Source organism: Seriola aureovittata, chromosome 6, assembly GCF_021018895.1.
Source record: "Seriola aureovittata isolate HTS-2021-v1 ecotype China chromosome 6, ASM2101889v1, whole genome shotgun sequence".
Lineage (NCBI taxonomy): Eukaryota > Metazoa > Chordata > Actinopteri > Carangiformes > Carangidae > Seriola > Seriola aureovittata.
This window is the reverse complement of record NC_079369.1, coordinates 27992107-28017289: the sequence shown is the minus strand read 5'-3', so window position 1 is coordinate 28017289 and position 25183 is coordinate 27992107. Positions and strand designations below refer to the sequence as shown.

General features: G+C 42.6%; 2 protein-coding genes across 2 annotated transcripts in view; both read right to left on the bottom strand.

Annotated features, from left to right (window-relative positions):
• Positions 1-7508, bottom strand: part of prdm5 (PR domain containing 5) — a 35060-nt gene extending 27552 nt beyond the window's left edge. Inside the window, exons 1-8 of the mRNA XM_056379613.1 lie at positions 6349-7508; positions 5499-5582; positions 4793-4915; positions 2693-2861; positions 2371-2548; positions 1528-1620; positions 1265-1386; positions 499-578 (exon numbers count right to left, since the gene is read on the bottom strand). Of these exons, the coding sequence (XP_056235588.1) occupies positions 499-578; positions 1265-1386; positions 1528-1620; positions 2371-2548; positions 2693-2861; positions 4793-4915; positions 5499-5582; positions 6349-6447 (948 nt within the window). The 5' untranslated portion in view covers positions 6448-7508. The remainder of the gene's footprint in view (positions 1-498; positions 579-1264; positions 1387-1527; positions 1621-2370; positions 2549-2692; positions 2862-4792; positions 4916-5498; positions 5583-6348) is intronic.
• Positions 7509-16433: 8925 nt separating this feature from the next.
• ndnf (neuron-derived neurotrophic factor) overlaps positions 16434-25183 on the bottom strand; it is a 10122-nt gene continuing 1372 nt past the window's right edge. Inside the window, exons 2-4 of the mRNA XM_056377639.1 lie at positions 20269-20463; positions 19724-19848; positions 16434-18570 (exon numbers count right to left, since the gene is read on the bottom strand). Of these exons, the coding sequence (XP_056233614.1) occupies positions 17174-18570; positions 19724-19848; positions 20269-20462 (1716 nt within the window). The 5' untranslated portion in view covers position 20463 and the 3' untranslated portion in view covers positions 16434-17173. The remainder of the gene's footprint in view (positions 18571-19723; positions 19849-20268; positions 20464-25183) is intronic.

The window sequence follows — 25183 nt, the reverse complement described above, 5'->3', positions numbered from 1 at the left end:
TAGGCTTTTACTGGAAATACACAGTACAGAATATAAATATATATTTGTATGAAAATGTTTTAAAATAGTATTTAACAGCCCCCTTCAAATCTGTAATCCATCAGTAATAGGGAGAATCCTGACGCCAAGGCTAAAAACCTTATTGTCTGCCAACACAGCCTCTTAAATTTCACAGGACCTGTGGGATGAGCCAGTGAAAAAGAAACCAGCCCTGTGCTCTGTGTCACCCAGAATAAATTTGTAACAACTTGATCATAAAGACCCCCTCACATGGAGAGAGGGAATAGCTCAACAAAGTGAACTCAGGAGAGATTAAGAGGTTAGTCTAGGTTATAGAAACAGTGTGATGGATTCCACTGTACAGCAATAAAGACACGTCACTGTAAAAAATGGATCATGCAAAACTAGCTAAGCTGAGTAAATCCTCTCAGAGCCAGTGCAAAGTACCTTGGTGTGATAGTTTGAGCTGCACAGTAGATGTTCATTGTAGAGTCTCACCTTTCTATGTTCCTGTAGATTCAGAGAGGAGGAGCATTTTCTGTTGCATATGGTGCATGTGAGTTTCTGCCGTGAGCTCCCTGTAAAAGAAAGAGAACTAGAGGAAAATTACCACGCCTGGACTACAGCACTGATGAGTGTGACAATCACGACAACAATTTCATTACAATCATCACACAGTAACAGAAAAAAACATTACAAGTTTCACAGGACAAAGATTCTCTTCATCATAGACTCAGTGATCATACCATCCTAGGATTTTGGGACCCTTCCCTTGAATCATATGACCCACATCTGTTGCGGCTGAGCCACTTCCCCCCTCGCCCACACACACACTTACACGCATACACCACTTGTCCTAACTACACTGGTAAAACATAAAGGCCCAGGACTCTCGTCCACCAGCCTCTGAGATGAATGCCTTAATCTCGGGTTGATACTCGATTCATGTGTAAGGCTGCTCAGATCCCCACTGCCCTACATCCCATCATAAATAGCTATGGAAGTCCAATTATCTGAAAGAGCAAGCAGCCCCAGAACACACAGGTCAGCAATTATGGAGCGCAAGTAATTAGAGATGTGTCTCAATATTGCAGAGATTTTAACTTGATCGAGGTCAAGTACTGTTACTGCAGCTCCTCGAGTGCTGAGGCTGCTAATGGACAATTAACTTCATTAGATGATGTTATGCAAAAAGGGAAGGGAAATGCATGAAAATATGTGGATAGAAAGAGGGAAAGAATCACAGAGAGATGCAGACGCCAACCTGTGTGAACATTTCCTTTATGCTTCTTCAGCGCGTCCTTGCTCTTGAATCTTTTACCACAGCTCTCTGCTTTACAGATGAACCTAGCATCTCCTTTACAGGCTTCCTTATGCTGTTCAAAACTGTACATGCAGGATACAGAGGAAGAAGAAAACAGAGGGAGAGCTTTATGAGTTACAGAGAAATGTTGTAAGAATTGTTGAAGGTCAAATTAGTGTCGTTTAGGAATATTGTACAGTATACAGGTTATAAATGTATGCTACCTGGATTCTGAGCTGAATGTGTTGTGGCACAAGGAGCACTGATGAGCTTTTGAGTCAGCTGATGGGTCCAGTGACTCAGAACAATGCAAAACACTGAGGAAGGATTCAAAACAAAAACAAATTAGGCACCAAGTAGGAAATGAAACTAAATTGTCAAGATCAGATACACAGGACAGATTCATTTGAATGAGATGAGAAGATTGATACCGCTCTCATATCTGTTCTGTAAAAGCTACAGCAAGTTAGCTGGTTAGCTTAGCTTAGCATAAAGACTGGAAACAGAGCTAAACAGCTAGCTTGGCTCTGCGCAAAGTTAATCTTGTTTGTTCAATACGAACAAACACTGAAGTGACCATGAAAATTTGCGGGTTCATGGGAGGTTATGTGTCGACTATTTCTTGGCCGAGCATCTCCAATAGTCGTGTTGACGACAAACAAACATGTTTATTAGTTAGAGCTGCTAGTAGACACAGAGCTAATCTAACTGTCTGCAGCCCCCAGCTTCACAATGACCAGACTGGTAAGGGAGTAGTATCAATCTCCTCATATAATTCTCAGAAAGAGGGAACGGGAACAAGAAGTCAAACTGCAACTCATTTCTATTCATTCTGAATTAATAAAAGCATTTGTTTTTTTATCAGAAGCAAACACAGGAATATAGTTAAAAACTTATTTTTTTATCTTAACTCTCTTAACTCATTATGTAAGATCTAAATTTGTACTGAACTGATTTACTACTTTCTTAGACTTTTTAATAACCAGAGTTTTTAGCTTTTAGAGAAAAAAATGAAAGTAAGATTAAACAGTTCCACTGCCAGTTAAGGAGTGGAGCAGTGAACCCACTGGCGCTGCAGAGCCTGTTTGATGGGGAACTTCTTGCCACAGTTTCTGCATTTGAACTCCTTCTCCTCGGTGCTGGGCCTCTGGTGCAGACTCTGGAGGTGGGCGGCCAGGATCTCCTCACTAGGAAAACTGCTCTCACACAGCAAGCAGGGGTGGTCCTCCTTCTTTGTTACCAGCTCTGTAGAGACGTGGTGCACACACAGAGAGCATGTGAAGTCACACAGCACAGATCTAAAAGGTAACTATATCTCCTGTGTCTTTAAGTATTAGATATAATTGTGATTTCATTACATTCAAATGAGGAAACATAATTTCACTGTACCCATTTCAACAAGATGCTTGTTGTCTTTACTGTTTTCATCTTCATCTTTGATGATCTCCTCCTCTTCCTCCTCCTCCTCTTCCTCCATATCACTGTCCAGGTAGCCTATTAGGAGCTCTGTGTCTGTCTCTATGTCATCCACAGCCAGGTAGAAGATGTTTTCTCCATCCTAAGAGATAACAACATGGCTGATGTTGAGTAATTGCACAATGCTAACGATGCCACGGAGCACTGGCAGAGCTGCACCTCACAAATTTGAGAGGAATGTGGCTAATGGAAAAGTATTCTTGCTAAAATACAGCTATTACTATTTATGGCAATGCACAGTGAGTAACTGAAGGTTGAACTCATTACACCCAGACAACAGTCTGTTATGACCTGATTGAGGCCACAGGTCAAAAGCTCAAACCCTTAAAAATGTTGTCATTAACTCCCCTGTCCTTAAAGGTCACGCTAATAAAATCAAACCGTCATTTTGTTTTAACTATGGGATTCTAAATATACATAAATAATGATTAACAAGAGGAAAGCTGCACAATAAATGTCACTGTTGATGGAACACAGAGCTTTAACCCACATAGACGACCTTTAAACGACCAATCACTTTGTGTATTAATGGAGGAATTTGGCCCCACAACCTGAAACGTTCATCTTTTCCTCATTCCACTTCTATTTTTCTTCCACCGTGACAGAACTATTTTTTTTTATCTTTTGCACAAGCAAGAGGTGAAATTACCCAGAGCCAATGCAATGTGGTTGTTTCCACATGTGTGTGTGAATGTGTGTTTGTATGCTTTAAGAGATTCTTCACATTTTTCTGGTATTTGTAGTTCTGGCTACTGTAGTTGATGCATTATTTGTCAATATGATAACTCTTAAAACGTACTTGGAGTGTTTGGAAAAAACTAATTAACAAAACAGGATCTAGAGGCAACAGTTCCTGAAGGATTAACAATCACACAAACATACATATAAACTCCTTTACAAAGGTAAAGCGCTGCTAAAAGAAAACCAAAGCTTTACGCAATTCTAATTGTATCTATTGTTAATTGTCTTTGTTTGACTATTTGTAGCTTGTTGTGCTGTTGTTGTCTTTTTTCAGACCGTACATCCGTATCTTTTAGATAATAGCAGATTGTAGAAATGTAGATAATTGTAGGATATTATCATTTGTTTTGTCTGTTTGTTTTGTGTTGTTTTTGCTGTTGCTGTTGTCTCTTCTTAGACTATACATCACCATCAATGCATTTCAATGTAGTATTTTGCTATACTTTCATATCTGTAGTGTATTCTAGTCTTATGATGATAAAAACTGACTGTTTTATTTACACTGTACATGTAAAAGCCCAATTAGGGACAAGAGCTGAAAATTAACAATAGCTATAAACTCTCTGTGCATCACATCAGTTTCATGCTTTGTTTTGGAACTATATTAAATTGCATTGTCGCTATTAAATAGATAAATAACCAAAAAACAATCCTCTGCATAATCCCAATAAATGTATGCCTCCTAAATATACTGAGATAAATACACATACCAGAAAAAAATATGTTTCTCTCCTTGTCCAATTTGATACGTAATTCATACTAATTTACAAAATGGTTCAGACATCTGGACAAATAGACCTGAAGCCAAACTGACATGTTTTGCAGAGTAAATGAACAACATGCATCCTTTTTAAGTTATTTACGTTGTAGAAATAAAGAATTCCTTCACATTTGTCTCATCCATGTTATATCTACCATGTTCACTCTCTCACCCTCATCATATTGTAACATATAAGCTGTAAAAGGTCGTACAGAACAAACACAGAAAAAAATGCCTTTTTTTTTTTACCTGTGCTACTGTAAAAAAAAAAGTGAGATTTCATTATCTGTTCAGTTTAAAGTTTAGAAGATTTAACTAAATTCCAACATCTTCTACCTACAGAAGTGAAAAATATTTCTCTTTGAGGTCTCTTTACAGCCATATTTTAAAAATAATAGCAATTAGTTGGTCCCCCCAGATGCGTTTTGCCTGTAAAATGTATCAGTCTCTGATGTATCAGACTTCTTCTAAGCAAGTGTGAGGGATTCATTGTCCACTGAGAGGAAATATACCTGAATGGCTGCCAAATTCTTCTGCTCTTGCGAAGGCGCCTGATGGACAAACCGCAGCCAGTTGGCATAGCGTGGGTTACTCGCATCCAGAATATACAGCACATCTCCTTTACTACCACGGACCTGGAGGGAAAAAAAAACAATGACTGCATGAGTTGTCAGAAGTGAACGATTGATTCTTCTTCTTCCCTTGTTGCTTTCATGGTTTGTCTTCTGTTCATCAAAGTATGTTTGGCCTTACATATGAACACCTTCTCATGTGCACAGGTCTGTACCTCACAATGTGGGAGCTACAGATAACTACATCACAGCAGTTTACTATCAATGGCTCCCTCACAACATGAGTCAGTTTAAATCGACCAGTGTGGTTAATTGATCTGCAATATAATTCATTGTTTTCTCTATCACAGAAAATGGAGAATACATTTGGACACACATGCAAGCAGCTGTCCTGTGATAAAGGATGTGTTTAGCGCTGCAATACAAGTTGCAACAAGAAAGAAGAATACTTAATCTGCTAATCAACATCACACATAGTTCATAAATGAAAGGTTAGTGTAATGAGAATGATTTGTGTCTTTCATCAAAAAAATAACATAAAGACAAACTTGATTTAAACTCATTTTAACCACTTGTACCTTTAAAACCTGAAACCTTCACATGTGTACAGTGCTGCAGAAACAAGGCAGGATGTGTGTGCATTCACCTCCCACATCAGCCTGGTGTCGGAGCTTTCATCCAGCTCACTAGGCAGCTTTTTCTCACCTGCAAAGGGACCAAACTTTTCTCCCTTTAAAACAAACAGAGGGATTACTTGTCATAACATGATGCGACTGTTAAACAAGCTAGCAGCCAATGTTAATTATATTAAAACATTATACATTTATCCCAGTGGAAGGTCCAAACTGTGATTTCTGCACTGTGGATGGCTGGTGGGTAGGCCTATACTCTTTTATGTGACATGTGAACACATCCCTCACTATAGGACCATTTTTCTTTTTGACTTTCCAGGAGTGCCAAAAATACAGGGGGCGTGGTCAAAATGTTGTGTTCATGTTCATCCTCAACATGTTTTACTACGGTGCCACAGATTTAAATGACAATAGTCTCCAGAATGTGAACATGTCTCCACTGATACCTGAGCCCATTCATCCCCTGGAACATGTCACACAGCTGCCTATGACCTCTCCATGTAGCTGATAGCGGTGGGAAAATGCCTTCGTTTTTTTTTTTTTTTTTTAATGTCCTTTAAAAAGTCGCGAGCTTTAAGCTGGATGTAACCATCATGTATAGAATGTGTTCACGAGACAGGCGCGCGACCCTTATTTGAATACATTGTTGAGCAGTGACCGAGAGAAACAACTGGAGCTACTGCAGCTACGTGGCACTTCACGTCAGAGGAGCCTTGGGTCGAGACTGAGACTTTGACAGCGACTATAAGGAAGAAGGCGAACAGAAAACGTTTCTACAACGACTAGAAATGTCTGAAAACTAACACTAGACGTTTCCCGCGTGTAAACTCGGTTACAAAGTTGCCCAGCCAGAAACAAACAAACCTTTTTCACTCGCCTCGCCGTGTAAAGACCGATTCCATCCTGGACCTTTGACGATTTCAGGGAAAATCTGTCTGGCACATACATGCCCAACATTGTCATTACTCGGAAACGTTTCCTTCAATGACAATGAGTTGGCTATCAGATGTGTCAGCGGGAGGGAATTAGCATTGTCAGTTTGAATTTAGAGCAGATAGTTTCTTCGTGGAACGGTCCAGGTTGAACTTCTGTTGCTCCTGCTGCAGGAAAGTAGAGCGGCGTCCTGATTGGTCCAAAGTTTGTAACCAGAAGCTACCTTTTCTGTCGTGCAACACTCCAGCCTGTGTTTCATTCAGGCTGCTCTCTCAGCCTGTACAGAGGGGAAGAAACACTGACATGGTAGTTGTAGTGTAGTAATAATAGCAAAACTTGTGATCCCTACAAACTGTACACACAAACACCGGATCTTAATAACTCAGTAACTAACAATTATGAGTCAAACTTCCACTTTAACACATCTTTGTATCAAAGAAGCCTTTACCTCACAAGGCTGAGCTATTGGATTTGATTTTGTTGGGTGGCTAAGATGTCTTTAAATTCTGTGAGCCTAAATAATATACATTTACAATGTCAGCATCAGTGAGTAACTGGCTTAGAATGAGTGAAAATATATAGGAATTTGATATTGTATGGCCACCTGATTGGCCACTCATGTAAGTAACAGTACTATGAAGATAAACGGATAAATAGATATTTTTTGGAGTTATTCCCATTGGCATACATTACACATACGTTATACATATTATATATACATTGCTATTTGAAGGTTCAAATGCACTTTCTGTTTGTCCTTATGGTTGAAAATGGATGCTCCAGTTTGATAGTCATTGCAAAAACAGATCCATTGATATGTGTAATACTTTTCCTGCTTATCTTGTCACTACAACTACAGATTCTACAGAAAAAAGTCATATCATGGTCCACAGTAAACACTCCCACTGACCCTCTTTTCCACTGTTAGTTAGCCTACCATTTATTTCTGATTGTGTATCTCATTGTGTTAATGTTTGGACTGATGCGATAGAAGTTTCTGGACCTCTAGTTATTCTTTTTGGGGGTTTTAGGTATTAGATTAGGTATTAGGATTTAGGTACATGCAATGACTTGGCCCCTAATCACAAGCTTCTGAAGCTTATTGGGGTGCCCCATTTGTTTCCACATGTTTCCATGTGCTTTTACTTGTATTTTCTTCTGATTTGTGTGAAATAAAATTTCAAATTGTTCTGAGAAACACTCACTATCATTTTCCTCATTCACCACTAATCTCCAAAACTTCAGAATATTTTGTGTTTTGGCTCAAACTTGTCCAACTATTTAGAAACCACCATACCAACAAGCAGCAGACCAGAGTTCTGACTGACCCTTCCAGCTTGAAACGGTCCGCTCCGCGGGCCAGAAACCACAATTTACCAACAATAGAGGGCTGCTGGAACAGATGGATCCTCTGGCCTGGAGCCAGCTGCTGCACAACCATCTAAACCAAACCCTCCAGGCTGAACCTTAAATCAAGGCAGACGTACATGTAAATAAAAACAAACCAGGAGGTAGGCAGTGTACCTGTACCCAGTGATGAAGCTTGGTACCACCTTTATTACATTTGTCTAGATGCTCAAATTTAGAAAAAGCGGTCAGTATTTCATAATCTCAGACCCATCAAAACTTTGTTTGATATAATTTCACAAAGAGCAGTGTTGTGTCTATTTAATTCATATCTTGTTAATTTTACAGTTGTATAAAATGCACATGTTGAGGTACATTTAAGTGTCTGAACTTTTAGATTTCTGAGGGTTAATATTCCACAGGAACAACTTTACTAAATATGTGTAATGTGTGTAACAAATAGGCAGAGAAAATATAATATGAAATTATTGGTCAGATTTCCATATTAGTTCTGTTTCTTTATCCACAACAAGTCCTTTTAGAACAAGTAAAAACTATCCCAAACTAGACTGTTTAGAGAGGGAAAACATGAAATTTCAGAAGAACAGTATCGAGAGTGAAGCCAGATGACTAACTGTTTACATTAAATGCTTCAGCAGTGGATGTGGTTTCACCGGAACTATTTGCATACATTTGTGTCAAAATGCTGAAACCATCAGGGCATCAGGAGACCTCACATTATATGTTTTTTTTCTCCATTCACCTTGATTTGTTGACTTTCACCCTGCACAGAGAGATTAGCATTATCTCTAATCACTGACTGTTTGTGTGTATCTGCTTTTGGACACCTCTTCAGCAAACGTGTTCCCCCTTTAATCAGCAGTGTGTCACTGTCATGTTGCTTTTGTTTATGGTGTTTATAGCTGGTGTTTATGCCAGTGGCTTCCTGTTGTGCTGTGGCTCTATGCCGAACCACTTCAAGATTAGTCCAGACAGCCAGCTTTGGTTGACAATTACGGCAAAGACTGAATCATGATGTGCATGTTTAGCTCAGAGTCAATGAGCTGGTGTGTCAAGTGTTTCTGTCAGACTTTCCTGACCGCTGTTTTTAAAGGGTCTACACTTCAAAACTTCAGTAGGGACTCCACCCCCCACCCCACCCCACCCCACCCCACCCCACCCCACCCCACCCCACCCCCCAGATCACTGTTGTAGTTGAGATGGTGTCATCAGTGGCCGGGAGTCATATTCCAGGTGTATTTGAGTTAAGCCATGAGAGAGGGTTACAGGGAGACTGACAAGCCTGATCACTGCACTGAGAGGGTCTTTGTGTGTGTTCACCCCACCCATGTCCTCCTTGGTCCATTTCTGTCTCCCCTGACCTCTCTGTCAGAGCCTTGGCCTGTCGGGGCAGGATGATTAAATGTCATGACCCCTTTTTTTCCTCTCTGCCCTCTGAGGACCCTCCAACCCATTAACTTTCACTCGGCTTTCACTAAGATCCCTGGGTTACCCAGACCAGCTCTGATCTCCAACACCTGCACAGAAGACACAGAGACACACACACACACACACACACACACACACACACACACAGGACTCATCTCCAAAAACCAGGGAAACCAACACAAGATGATGATCCAGATTTGGCCATTTTAAGATCATGGAGAATCCCTGCTGGTCTGCACAGATAACTAGTGGTCTTTGGTGGTCTGAGGAGGATTTAGAACTGATTCTGTAGTTCAAGCTGGTGGCTTTGTGAGGATGTACTTACTGTAGGGACAGTGGCACTTTGAACTAACTGTTAACATCAGCATAGCAACATGCTCACAGTGACAATGCTAGCACGCTGAAAGCAAAGCAGGTATAATGTTGAAAATAATTCATCTTACTTCTGTGTGCTAGCATGCTAATACTTGCTCAGTGGCAGTGTACACTAATCACAGCTAAGGATGATGGGAATGTTGTTAGTTTTGCAGGAATTTTGGCAACAAAAAAACAAAAAAAATATAGACATTTTGACATGATGGTCACACTAGATAAAAAGTTTATTTGACGGGAGCTTGTGTGTGAGTGATGAGCAGCTGTGGACGGAGCCATCCGCAAAAATGTGTTTTAACCACTTTAAAAAATACCCACAGAAGTACAAGTGTATGCTTTAGTATGAAAAATTCCAACACTTTATCTTGCTGTCAAACGGCCCTTTCCTTTAGAACCACATATTCTCAGCTGTTGCACTACCATATTCCTATGCACAAGAGCACTTACGCCCAGCTGATCTGGGGAGTCGTACAGTCTCCCCGCAGCTTCTCAAGAGCTACTGCAGGTACCTCACACAACCTCATGTCAAATAACCCAAACTGTCACCTTAAGGCATCACCAAAGTGATTACAATTCATCCTGAGGGGGACATGACCGTTTGTATAGGCGGGAATCCATCCAAAAGTCAAAACCACAGTGTGAACCTCATGGTGGCGCTATAAGAAAAGTCAGGGGATCATCAAAGTCAGTCAGATTAATCTCTGAGTACCATGAATGTCTGTGTAAAATTTCATAGTAATCCATTGTTGCTTCCATAGTCTTATAGACTGACAATACCATCCGCAGAGCCATGCAGCTATTGTGGCTAAAATCTCTTCCAGACATGCAGTAATACCCACAGACACCAATGATCAGCATCTCCAGCTCTTTTACTGTCTGGTTATTCTTCTTTCACCATTTCTCACTAACACAGACGTATCTGAGTGAAAGAAGCTTTCCATGACTCGTCTTACAAAGTGATGACAAAGCCACCGCATGCACAAACCAGCACCAGCAGACAATGACGCATTGTGGACTCAAAAATCTATCGTGATAAAGATTTTTCTTTAAGACATTTGGATCATCATCCCCACAGGAGCGTGACTTTGAACCTGAAAGTACCCAGTCATGGAACTGAGCCACTCAGTGGCTGGACTGCCAGTTGGGCCAAAAACTACAGAAACCACATTTAGGACATGGTGGAGGAATGGATTGCATTGAAATAAATACTTTCAGAGTTTCTTTTTTTCTAAGTAAATATTTTCACTGGAGGAAAACCTCAGTTTGGCAAACATACAAATGGTTCCATACAAGATTTTCCAAATGGATGTGTGCATTTTTCTCAAATCTCCCAAACCTGATACTGTAGATTGAGGGGCCAGACCACCTTTTGTTTCATGTTTCACAAACCCTGCAGTCCCTCACCACAGCTCCCTATTTCAAGGCTGTCGCTGAATAGCCAGCAAACCATTTCCTGAAGCTCCGAGGTCACTGGATAAATAATGTTTTCATTTGACAACCCCAGGTCGCCACTAAAGGAGGGTCTTCAGAGGGAGCCTTTTGAAATTACAGTACTGATGAAGCGTGAGAAATTACAGGCACTTAGAAGCCATTTCATGAGCACAGGAGAGCAGGGGGACCACCCCTATGCAGCTCCAGTGAGAGGGGGTGATAGCAGTGAGTACACAAACACACAAACACACAAAGGCTAACACAGTACACACACACACACACACACACACACACACACACGGAATCACAGACGTATCAGCTCTATAACAGGATCTCCATCCAGGGATCCTTAAATGCGTAGGATGTGAACAGGACTGTTTGTATCTGTGTCTGGTAATAAAACTGACCTTACAGTTGAACATACAACAGGATTAAATGAAAGCCATATTCAGCAGCCAGCCATTGTTTTTTTCACTGCCTGAGTTATCCTAATGGAGATCGGCTGAGACGGGCAATGCCCGAGGGCCACTGGTCCCTCTCCACCCTTCCTGGGAATGGGCTTTTGGTCAGGATGGGTTTGGAAGGAAGCCTCCGATTCCTGCCTGTCCCTCTGCTAAGTCAGAGTTATGTAGAGCTGGTTTGGACCTGCGCCTCAACAATGATCTATCCCTGGAGCAGCTGAAGTGGAATCATTTTCATTGTGGTCTACTCCTCTCCACTTCCCAGCCAGGGCTCCCTCTCTTTGTGTGTGTGTGAAATTTCAAAGTGTCATAATTTCATTTCACACTGTTTACTTAGGAGATTTCTGAGACAGTGCCACCAGTGTATAAGGCTGAATCATTTCATTTAACCGCCCTCGAGTCTAGTACCAACCTTGTAGATGGCAGGAGCCCTTCATTCACTGCACCGAGCTTCTTACACACAACAGTGTTTCACTGCTTTTCTCTGCCACAGGCGTCACACTCAAAGCCCTCCCACCGACGTGTCCGTCTGTTTGCTGTTCATCTCTGTTTGGATTCTGTTCGAGCCTCTGCTCCCTTTTCACAATCTCTGTCCAAAAGTGTCACTCAGCTCTAAGTTGAGCAGCAAGTGCATTCACGCACACATGCACAAAGCACGCTCACAAATGCCAAACTCCAAAAGCCCTTTGTAAAGAGAGGGTGGTGGAGGGACTCCTCCTTAAACACAGTTCAGCTTTTTTCACAGTGCTCCACATCTACTCCAGTGAGGCTGGCTGTGTGACGGTCTTTAACCTCCAGGAATCATTTGACGTTTTAGGAAACACAGTTATTTGCTTTCTTGCCAGGAGTTGTATGAGAAGACTGATGTCACTCTTACATCTGTGCATTAAATATGATGCTAAAGATGGTTAGCTTAGCTTAGCATAAAGACTGGAAAATGGGAAACAGCTAGGCTGGCTCTGTCCAAACATAAGAAAAGATCTGCCTGCTCACTAATTAACAAAAAACATACAAACATTTCAGCATAAATGAAACAAACCAGATATAGACAGATATATAACATGTTAATTACTGAGCTTCAGGGTGCTGGCAAGCTGATTTTTTTACCTTTGGACGGAGCCAATTCTTTCCCACTGCTTCAATCTTTACAATAAAACTAGCCAATGGACTCCTAATGTACAGGGACATGACTTGTCATATCACTCTCAGGGAGAAGTGAGTATGAGGATGTTTCCCCGAATGTGTAACTACTCTTAATGGCTTTATTTATAAGCCACTACTCTGATTAACTGGCAGCATCACTGGTCCCACACATTTCCCTAACAGAAATGATGCTGCTTAACCAGCTACTGGCAGGTAAGTCTGAATTAGACGCTGAATATCAGCATTATTAAAGGCAGCTCTGGATGTTTTGTTTTATCATGTTAGAAAATTAGTGAAACAGTGAGGAGAATCCATTTGTAAAGGAATAGTGTGATATCACCACAAGAGTTATTTCACTGATATGAATGCTAAATGTGCTACTGCTATCAGCCGGTTAGCTTAGCTTAGCACAAAGACTGGAAATGGGGGAAAATAATAAAATAATAATAAAACCCACATTCCAGCTCCTCTAAACCTGATTAATTAAAATGTTATATATCGTTGATTAAAGCTGATGGTCGGCAATGGGCAAAAACTCCATAATGACCTTTCAGCATGTTGTAATTCAAGTGGTCTGAGAGCAAACTAGATGTCTGCAACTCCTCTTGACTCTGTTTTCAGACTTTAGAAAATTCAGTTCATGACGGGAGACTTTGGCCAATCACAGGTCTTTTCAGAGAGAGAGAGAGCGTTCCTGTTGGCTGGTCTACAGATGTAGACGCCTGTGCACTCCCCGTGAAACCACAGTGTGTCATTTGTGTTCTTTGGTTTTTGAACAGATTAAACAAAGCAGATAGCTACAACATTTTAATTTGTGGACTTCAGAGTTGCTTGAAGGATTTTCTGTACCTTTGGACAGAGCAAGGCAAGCTGTTTCCCTCTGTTTCTCATTACGTTAAGCTGAGTTAACTGCCTCCCTTTCTCTAGCTTTACTCTGGCAGTGTCAGTCTTCTCATCTAAATCTCAAAAGTGAAAAACGTATATCCCAGAATATCAAACTGTTCCTTTAAAGCTCTTAATAAGATCTCTGACACTGCCTGTAGCCGTTAGAGATAAATAAGTAATTTGTATAAAAAAACACCATAGATTTCTGATGTATTTTTAACCTCAGATTATTTTAGCCGTTACAGTCAGTACAGATTTATTTAGATGTATTTCATAAATTCAGGCTGGTTTTGAATGATGGTCACATCATCCTGAGTGTAATCTAGTCACGAGTCAAACTGTGATTACTCCACCACTTACCCGAGCACCACATGTCTGTCTCCACTCCTTACACTGCTCCATGTACACACACATATATACAAAACTCATACATCAAAGCCCTGCACTCATTACCACGCAAAAGATAAACATGGACAGCCCTGCAGATGGTTCGCTCTGGGATAGAGGTTTCTCTGTGTATGTATGTTTGCGTGAGTGTTTATGAGGAGATCTCCTGAAGCATGCTGGTAAAATAGAAATGTCTGTACATTTTTTCCATCCTAGACCTCTTGGGTTGACCAGAGAGCAAGAGACTCTTTAAAGAAGCCGACGGCTTCACGGCATATCTTATTCACACATGCAGGATAACATTTTAGGCAGAGCCGGCCAGCTTTATTAGATGCAGTTTACAGGGATACCCACGACACTCCCACAGCTCAGTGGAAGCTCCTCCACATTATTCCAGGGCAACAGCAGGTTAATGGAAGCCAGGTGGAGCCTCCCTGCATTTCCTCTGACCAGGAGCGCTTGATTGACAGTGAGTTGTGGCGATGAATCGGAGCGCAGCTACCCAAAATCAAGGTCAGGATGGAAACATGGCAATTCACGAGCAGCAGCTGCTTTTCTTGGCCACAACAGAGAGAGCGTTTCCATTCACCTGAGACTGCTCTTAATTGGAACGTGTGGATATGTGCACTGATGTGTGTCTGGCTTTTCTCTTTGCTTATTTGTGGTTAACTGTGTCTAATGGTTAAATAGTATTGCAAGTCACCCAATTCTCCCAAATTTGGTCCCTGTTTTTTTAAGTATATGCACTTAAAATAACATGAGGGGAGGTGAACACAAAGATTGCTGTAGAGATTGTGGCCTGTTCAGTGTCACCTGTTTTTTTTTGTTCTGAAATGTTGTTGTTTCAAAAGCTTTCCAAAAGTTGTGCAATAAACGTGTTATTTTGATCAGTGTATTATTTTATCTTATTCACTTTAAAGACTATGTACATTTTAAAATAGGAAATAACTAATCCTTCTTCTTACATATGAAAAGCTGAATTCATGAGAAATAAAATGCACTGCTCACATTAATACACTCAAAGATTTTACTGCTGCTGTCTCACTTGGTCTGGTATGACCAGTAACCTATGTTGGGCTAATGTTAGCTAACGTTAGCAAACGTTATATTGATATTCCTGTAGCTACTGAATTGCTTTTCTGATTTTATTACTCTCCAGTTGACATTATTGAAATATTCATTCCATTGGTTTTATCACAAAAACAATAGCAATAAGTAAACATGCTGTGTCTAAGAACATGTTTGTCTGCTTTAGCATTATATGGCCGTAGCTCTAGTAAAGACATATTACCCAGCAAACTGACTGAGCTGCGTCAGTTACACAACAATACACAATAATAGCAACCATAGGCTACTGATCATAACCACATCTAGTAAGACTATAGCAGCAAGTTCCTGCTGTGTGTGTTTTATTGCTCAGAAATTCAACTTTAAATTAGTAAGGTTACATAGTTTAATTTGAACTATACTATATATACTATATAACTATAGGAAGAAGCTAAACAAAACAATTATTTGTATATATTTGTCACAAATTGTATCAGCAAATCATGATAAGAGTTATATGAATAAATCCGACATCTAATTCTTATCTCTTACTCTCACTTGCTCTCACTCTTATCAGACCTGTTCCTCCTTATTGCGATACTGAGATCAAACATCTTTCATGTACGAAATGCAAATTTCCAAATGGATAACATTTGTATTTCTCTGCACAGAGCAGCAACATCATATAAGGACTAGTGACTGTTATAATAGAAAAACAAAGATTACAAGGGGACCATGGGAAACAGATGGTCTACACTCTCAGAGCTGTAAAGTATGTATTTTAAGTTTCATGTGCAAGAGCTGTTCTCAGTAGGCCATTAAAATGACTTCATCTCTCTTCTAGCAGAGGTAAAGAAATGCACTCTAATGAATGCTAAGACTTATTCATTCATTAGCCATACCACTTATCCTTTTAGGGTCACATGGGGGCTGGAGCCAATAGGAGCTGACATTGGCTGAGGGCAGGGTACACCCCGGACAGGTCGCCAGTCTATCACAGGGCTGAGAGATAGAGACAAACAACCATTCACACTCACTCCTACAGGTCATTTAGAGTTTAGAGAATTAACCTAAACTGCATGTCTCTGGAAACCAGGAGAACATGCAAACTCCACACAGAAAGGCTCCAGCAGGTTCAAACCCAGAACCTTGAGAATGTTTATCAATGAGACACTGATTTGACTGATTTGAGTGCAAACGATGTGCCATGAGATAACTTTTCTCATGGAGCATAGGCACCACTTGCGTGACCTGGAAAAAGAAGTCTTCAGGATTATTTCCTGGAAATAGTTCATCCTCTGTTGATCTTTGTTTGTGGCAAATCATTGTTAGGCTCAAGTCATCATTTCAAATCACTCCAAGTATCAAGTCCTGCTTACATGTGAACCCTAATATAGCTGTCTGAATCTATAAACACAATACCCAGCGTGCTCTTTGATCCCGGAGCCACGATTGTGATGTTAACGGCTTGGCAAAAGAACATGACACCCAGGGTGACACAGGGATTACTTGTTCTATATTTAGTGTTTATGTACATGAATATTGGCAGGACAACTCTGTACATGTGACACACACACACAGCGATACAGTGATAATAACACAGATCTCCAGCACAGAACACATTTACAAGATGGGCTCTAGAGCAAACACTGGCTGAGATACATAGGGGAATGTCTGAACTACGACAACTTCCTCATAAAACTGGAATTTCCTCGTAACGGTTATTATTGTCATCAATAAAAACAGACGATCAAAAAGAGATGAAAAGTATAAAATAATTTAAATTCTTCCTAAAACATGTGGCGAATATGCAGAGGGAGATTAATACAATACAGGCAGCTACTGTATCTCCTCCGCTCCGCGTGATTCCAAACTGAAGCGATGGACAAATATGACGGACAAAAAGCAAACGTCATGCAGAAAACAAAGAAAACATACAATGTGAAAGATGATCCTCTTTGAAGCTCTGCCTCCCCGGTGGCAACATGATGTCAAGACGACAGGCCTGGTAACAGAGCAGCTCACGCCACGGGCCACCCAGACGTGCCACAATGAAATGTAAACATAAATATACAGGTTGATATCTCTCTCTACAAACAGTTCAGTCACTGCCACAGGCCCATCAGCTGTGTGAGTAGTCAGTCTGTATACACTCCTTAGTAGAATATCACTTAGAGTTAAATAAACTTATTTAATATATATATTTATAATAGATTTATTCTTTGCAGAGTCATTTAGCAGTATTTCCTTGTTTTCACCAGTTTGCTCTGGTATTTCACAGAGTGACCACTGTGTCCCACCACGTAAACGTCCAGCAGGTAGGTCTTGCCCGGCTCCAGACCGGTGATGGTCTCTGTAGTCACAGCTTTCTGCAGGTTCGGGCTGTGGAAGTACTTGCACAGGACCTTTTCTGACTTCCTGCGGGTCTCTGGCCCAGCACACTGGTTTTGTTCCCGGCGTCTCTGCTCCTCGCCGTAATTATCAGCCACCTCCTTGCGGTAAATGCAGTATTTGTTGCGGTCCTGCGTGCCCAGCCAGGCCACGGTGACGGAGGAGCAGGTGCGCAGCTTGTCAAAGGCCTTGATGCGTGTGTCCTCCGGAAGTGAAGGGAAGGGCTGCTTGCTGCTGGGTCGTGTGGTGGCTAGTACTTTTAAAGTGGAGGCTCCTTTCCTGCTCCCCCGCAGGCGGATCAGGTACTTGGCTTTCGGTTTCCCCCGCAGTTGGAATTGCCGTACCCCCTCCACGTTCTGTGAGAGCTGCAGCTTACCATCGCGCCTCACCTGCACCTGGACGGCATCTAGACACGTGTGGACAAACAGAGTGACCCTCTGATGGGAAGACACGGGAGCAAAGCGCAGAAACTTGCTGCCTTTTCTCTTGATGAAAACGTCTGACACTTTTCCGTCTTTCAGTTCCACTGTTTTCTGACGAGCTTCCTCTTTAGTGCGGGCGAACGTTCCCACGTATGCTGTGCTGGTGTTGGTGGCAGAATTCACAGCAAACACATCAAAGTAGTACTGCGTGTCTGGTTTCAGGTCTGACACAGTGAAAATGTTCTTATTGCCAATGCACACCTTCTGAATGTCTGACGCTTTGGGCTTGGCTGTGTAGGCCCGTGAGATCTTGTTACTTGTGAGGCCTCGGTCTTTGCCAAAACCACCGTCGGAGGGAACAAAGCCAAAGTGCATGAAGTCAAACGGGCTGAAGTCTCTGCCGGGCTTTGGAGCCAGCATGAAGGCATCATCGTTGCTGATCTTAGCTTCAGCGGCACACATGCTCTTGAAGTTGTGCTCCTTGTTGATTACCACACAATACTGGACAGGCTGGCCCATCAGAGAGCCTGTAGGCGTCGGCTTCCAGGCCAGCGTGATGGTGGTGCGGCCCAGTGCGGTCACATCCACACGGGGGTCGTAGGGCAGCTCCGGGTAAGGCTGGTCAGACTCTGGAGTCGTGGTGGCGTACACCTTGAAGTTGCTGTCTTTCTCTGTGGACAGCAACTCCAGCTGGTAGAGGCCGGAGGACGTGCTGGTGGCCACGTACGACTCCACATCGTTACCCTTGTAGTTGAAGAGCTCCGTCCCTTCGTCCACAGTCACCTGCTGTTTCTGCTGCTCCAGAGGTTCAGGCTCTCCTGGAAAACCAAGAACACGCACAACATAAGCTCTTTGCTTGACAACATTCTGAACATGTTGACAGAGATGTTTAGTCATGACCTTTACAATATTTTTCTTCTTTTTCATTTTTGGCTTTGATGGAAAGTAATTTCCACCAGCACTAAAAAATCTGTAACATGTTGTTGCTGTGAGGTCATGATGAAGCTCTGCAAGCCTCACGGACGATTAGCCCCTCACATGGCAGCCATGTTTTCACTCCAAACATCCCCAAAGATCACAGGCCAGCATTCACTCGGCCTTTCCGGCCGAGCTGTGCTAAAAAGAAGTGCCTTGTAGCTTCTCTGTGAGGGAGACAGTCTGAGCTCTTACTCCGACCTGAGCCAGAAACCATAATATTGTGTTTGTCGACCAGAGAGTGTGCTCAGCGATGTACTAAAAATTAATGCTCATAGATCTACTCCCACCAGAGACATTTAGCAAAAAGAGATGCAAAGACAGGAGGAAGTTCAGTGGCTGAACTGAAGTCACACTTCCACCGTGTGTTGGGTCCAGATTTGTCGCTATTCTTTCAGTTCAGGATGAATTTTTTCCTCTTGAGGAAAGGTACGTGTCTCCATCTGTGTAACCACACAATAAATCATTTGGTAATATTTGATTTGACAAGAGCACAGACACACACGCAGGTGCTCACGTATTGACATTCAAATGTATGCTCACATCACACATCTACGCTCAAAACCACCGCTTTAGTCATCTGGCAAGACCTCCTGTGCTGACAGGACACCCTCCAGATGGAGAAAGTTTTAATGTGAGGCAGAGGAAGGAAAAAAAGACAGAAAGAAGGAAAGGAAAAGAGGAAGAAAGACAGACAGACAGAGAGCAGCAGGATTTACCTTAAGAAGACCAAGACAGCTTAAGTAAAGGGATGTAACGGCTTTGATTCAGTAGGTCGACAAGAGTGGAGCCCTTCTCTAAAATTATAGACGTCAGCTTGGGCCGAGTCAGACATCATAAGTGGTCAGACTAGACACTGCGACTGTGACTTAATTAAAACCCACCAAAACACACAGCCTAACATCACTGCGTCGGTTAATTGTGTGTGGGGGGATAGTGATATTTCCACAGAACGTGTCATTAACCTCTTCCACTGCTGCCTGATGTCAATTATACCTGATCCCTCTGCGCTGGCCTCCTCTGGCAGCTCCTGCAGGGTGAGTTTCCACTCCAGAGGAGCATCGCAAGGTGTCACGGTCACAGACAGGGGTGTGTTGTCTTCTTCCACCACAAAGTAGTACCTGTGGAAATGATAGGCCTGATATGAGCATCAACATTCATCTTTCATCATAGTTTGAGGTTATGATGCGTGGGCTAAATGCATGAGCAGACTGTTTGAGTCTGTTGTATTGTTGTTCCACCGACCTTGGTCTCTCTCTCTCTCTGCGCTGATAGACACTCAATTACACACACACAACTTTCTCATCTATTATTTAGTTTTTGCATCAACATAATAGATCATGTTACTGAGCCACCATCTGATGTTTCCTATCTGCTTACAGTAAGTGGCCATCAGCAGCTGTAATGTTTTCCTCAGTGACTGTTATGGATCTGTCAGTAGTGGACGGGGGCATTGGCCCCTTTTACCTCTCATAACAACATGTAAACAGTTTTTAATGACTGGGATTCATTCAGTCACCGTTGCTTTGAAGAGCACTTACCTTTTAGGTGTGTCCCTGAAGAGGTAGCCGCTGATCTCAGCTCCGTCGGGGATGATGGAGGAATCGTGGAACAGCGTCTTGTCTCTGATCTGCATCTGGAAGAGCCCTTCGTCTCTCGTGGGCAACTTCTGGGCCACAGCTCCCAGCCCCAACAGCACCAGCAGCACCACGCTCCAACCTTTACACTGCCTCATTCTGAAAGATGAAGAAAATTTACTTCAGTTTGATTTACAGCATAATATACGTCCTAGAAAACAGAAGCAGCCCCCGTACCAGCTATTTGTTTTTTGATGATATTTGTCATAGGATTACTGAGATAGCATTTTCTTTGATCATACAGTGATGTTTGATTTTAAACCACTAGTTCCACGGCTCTGTCTCTGTGTGACACACTCTACCACCACGACCCCTAGATCTCATGTTTAACCTCTCTATTTTTAAATCATGTGTGTTTAATTTCTACAAAATAAAAAGTTTTTACTGAGAGTTAAAGGTTGTGGGGTAAAAACATTGCTCCTGGCCAGGCTTCACCCCTGCTTCAAGTCTTTATGCTAAGCTAATCAACTCCTGGCTCTAACTTAATATTTATCTATTTAGCATAGATATGAGTGCGGTATCAATCTATTCATCTAACTCTAAAGCGAATGAGCATCTTTCTAAAGATATCAAACTATTTTCTTAGAACAAAACATAACTCCTAGACTTCAGAGCAGCTGGTGGGCCAGTGGCAGGCTAGCTGCTTCCAGTCTTTATGTTAAGCTAGGCTAATGCTTGTAGCTTATCTTCAGCAAGGAACAAATAAATGTCCATCTTTTTATAAGAAAACCTAAGCGACAGACTGTAGAGGTGCTGGTTGCCAGAGCCAAGGTCACTGTTTGTGCTACGCTAACCTAAGCTAACTAACTGCTGCTTTTCTGCACAGACATGACAGTGATATCAGTCGTCTCATCTAACTCAGCAAGAAAACAAATACGCAAAACTATTTTTTTAATGTACATTATCAACTATGTCTATTTTTGCCATGGAAATTATGAATGGCTTTTTCCTATCTGTCCTTTGACTCTGGCATTGACTGAAAACACAAATTGTTCTTAATGAGTTCTTTTTTGGCAGCAGACCATTAGTGTTTTTAGAAGCATTCAGCTTTATTTATTTATTGTTCACTACATATTTCATTGCATGTTTAAATGTGTTTTTGCCATATTTTCCTGTAAGCTTTCACCTTAATTAACATTTAACATTAAACCTGGATGACAACCCGCACACCATCTGTGAGTGAATCAATGAGTGAGAGACAAAAGTAAAGGGAGAGTGAATGAGTACTCCAGGCCAAAGGGAGGGGGGGTGGGGAGGGGAGGGGGGGTGGATTAGATTCAAACACAGACGTGTGAAGGAAAAGACATTGCTTGGAGCTCCAGGGAACCACACTATTTCATAAAGCGCTTAACATAAAAATCCCCAAATCCATGTCGTTTAAATTTTATTGACGCTAATATAAAAGGTTTTGGTGGGTGAGTCTACAGACGGAGCTCTGGCTCTGGACGAGGTGCAGCTGACCGTGGCTGAGAGCCTCTCACGTATCCCCTGTCTATTGATTTTGCCCCATTGATTGCAGCTGATGGGAACGCCAAATCCCCGGTGATTTAATCAGTGTAATGATGGCAGATTAGCCAGATACTTTACTGCCATTTACTGCAAGCGAGATGGTGTCCTTTTAATGACCCCTCTCCCTTTCTCTGCTCACCCTCCCTTGTCTGTCTCTTTCCCTTGATCACAGCTTTTTCATCAACAAATAATCCCTTTCTCTTTCACACTTGTACTCGCAGCCCTCCCTTCCAGTCCTTCATTACACTCGCTCCCCCCGTTTGCCTTCATAAACACAGTTAGGTAAGTAAAACCAGAGGACTCAGGCCTGGACCAACCTCCACACTACAAACATGGCTTCATTTCTACATTCTGGTCCTTTATAAAGGCAAGCGGGAAGAAAAGGCCCTTGACAGCTCCTGTCATGTCTCAGTCTCTGCCTCCGTGTGAGCGCAGCCTCCCGTTGTACTGCCAGACTTCACAGAGCAAAAGCAAAGCCGCCTAAGTGGCACTTTGAGGTTTGACTCACACGGAGAGTGGAGATCCTTATCGCCTCAGCTTGTCTCATTCCACTTCAGAAGCGTGTCAGTCGGAACAAAGACATGTCTATTAATACTGAAGACAGCGCTGAGGTGGTATGTACAGAGCTGTTCAGAGCTGTCTTTCATTCCAACATCCCCAAACGCCACACGGGCGCAGCGAGGGCCCCGTCCCCCGGCCGGCTGTGTCCACCGCGCTGACGTCATTACACATAACGCCTCCCATCGCTCGCACAGAATGGGTTTTATCGCCACTGTCATTAGCACATTTTATGTGCACGTTCAATGTGCTCCTCACATGTGACGCTACTGATTCAAACCCTGTGACTAAAACCCTCAACATGCACCGAAGCGCTCGGTCTGTGTTCACCGTGTATAACCTTCTGCAGGGAGAGGACGTCTGTGCCGGCTCGCTGCAGTTGCATGGACCAGCGCAGAGTCAACATGATCACACAGCTCGCACCGGATCTGCTTTTACACACACGAGTCTGCTCTATTCTCATGCCACAGAGTTCCCTCACCAAAATAACACATCAAAACAGCTGCATCTGGAACAAATAAAGGCTAAAGTTTAATTAGAACGGGGAAGAATGTATGATCGCAATTTGAGGAACGGGTAATTTTAAGGCAAGGTCACCCGCAATCTTGTCAACTTTGTTTTGCTGTTGCTTTTTATCAGTTTATTTACACGTTCGTAGTTCTATCTTTCACTTTTTTTTGTGAAATTAACGAAGCGTTTTGTTGGAAAACATCCTGTATGATTGTAATTGGCAGGCTGTGGGATGTGGAGAGCTGTGTGATGGGATGAAAGACCGAATGCAGCAGTTTAAATAGTGATAATCTTCTTTTCCATGGCTGTCTTTGACTCATACAGTATCAATCTTAGACAGAAAAAAATAAGAAAATGACCCCAGCCTCTTATTCATTCTTGTTTGATGTGAGGAATGGGTCCCTTCATTTGAATTTCTACTAATAACAGCTTTGACCCTGCTCTAATTTGAGGTCATTACAAGCAAATCATGTGCAAAGGAAAAACAAAATGTTCACACTATTGTCTTTACATCTCCCAGATGGACGCAATCTTTTCAGCAACATCAATCAACTCCAAAATGAAAATCATTCTCAATCCACTGATGATTAAAGCAAAAAATATCAATTACTTGCAACAATTCAGCCACAATTTACGTCCACCTGATCACGCATGTATCCCCAGCTCCTTCATGAGTGTGTGTGTGTGTGTGTGTGTGTGTGTGTGTGTGTGTGTGTGTGTGCACGCGTGCGCACCAAACTGGCCCTGACCTCCCCTCTCTCCCCTCACTTTGTTTAACCGGTCTCCCTCTCCTTCCCTCCAACTCCTTGTCAGGACGGATAAGCCTCCTGCCTGCTGCCACATGGAGCTCATTAACAGAACGGGAGGGAATAAAAGACAGTTTAATTTCAACACAAATAAAGAGACATTTCGGATTCCACCCAACAAGACGCCTGGCAGCGGCTCGCAGGACCTGAAGCCTCTGTGTGTTTTCTTTAAGGAGGTCTGAAGGCAGATTTATGGTGGGTCCTCAGTAGCGAGCTCCATCACTGCTGTCACTTCAGGGCCAATGTGGGGATTGTAGTGAGTAGAGTATATGAAGGGCCGGGAGCCAAGGATGGAACCACACAGGACCTGGACCTGTTCTATAGGCAGGCCAAACCAAAGCAGGTCTGGTGCTCTTGGACAGCTAAATAGCTCATTAATGAATTGGTAGAGACTGTGGTAAAGGCTCTGGTCCAAGAATGGAGATTTGTATCTGGTGTGTGTGTCCATATGTTTCTGTGTGTGTGTGTGTGTGTGTGTGTGTCCAAACCATCACATTCCTCCACTCCACTCTGTGTATAAGTCTAAATCATCGCTCAGGACCTGTCTCCTCGCCATCCACAACATCACTCACAGTTTGAGTTTCTGAACTCTCCACATCATCAGAACCACGAAAGCTGGCACAATAGCGTGATGGAGAGGAGAGCCCAGTTTCCTTCCCCTCTCACCCTCCCCTTCCCTCCCCTCCCGCCTCTTTATAGTCCATCTCTGCAGCTTGCATTCAGCACTGCATCCTGGAATGTGTCTATGAGGAGGGTCAGGTCGCAGGGCCGCTTTCTGCGTTTTCAAATAGAAATGAGGGTGGGGGGGGGGGGGGGGTGGAGGTGGTGGTGGCTCTGACTGATGTGCTGGCATTGTGGCTGCGAGGGTGATTATAGATTACAACAGCAAATGCCCCATGGGAAAGTCATCCACCCACCGCCCATCATCCGGGGCACACATACACATGCCCTGGCCGCGTCGCAGGAAATAAGTCAATCAGGATGTTGTGCTGTGTTTGTGCAGAGCAGAGTAGGGGAGCACAGAAAGCCTGTTCAGCAGCTCTGCCTCTGCTTGTGTCCATCTGAGGGGAGCATAATGAGGGGCTTTGCAAAAAAAAAAAAAAAAAAAAAAATGAATGTGCCCGCGGGACTTTGAGCGCGAGGGGTGTGGATATGATGAATAATTTAAGAAGGAAATAAAAAACGTGCGTCCTTAATCTTCCAGCAGTGACTCTGGATGTGCAACAAAGGGGCAGCGCGGAGGAGACTGTATATACACTGAAGCCTGTCACTTCTCTGGACGCACACGGCTATAGCAACACTGGCGGAATTCTTTCAGCCGGAGAGTTTTCATATGCAAATCACGGTTTAGTTACGGTATGCGACGCAGACCTTCCCATTTTAAGACTTTTTTTGTTCATGATTCATTCTCCTGAGAAAGTAGAAGGGAGGCAGTG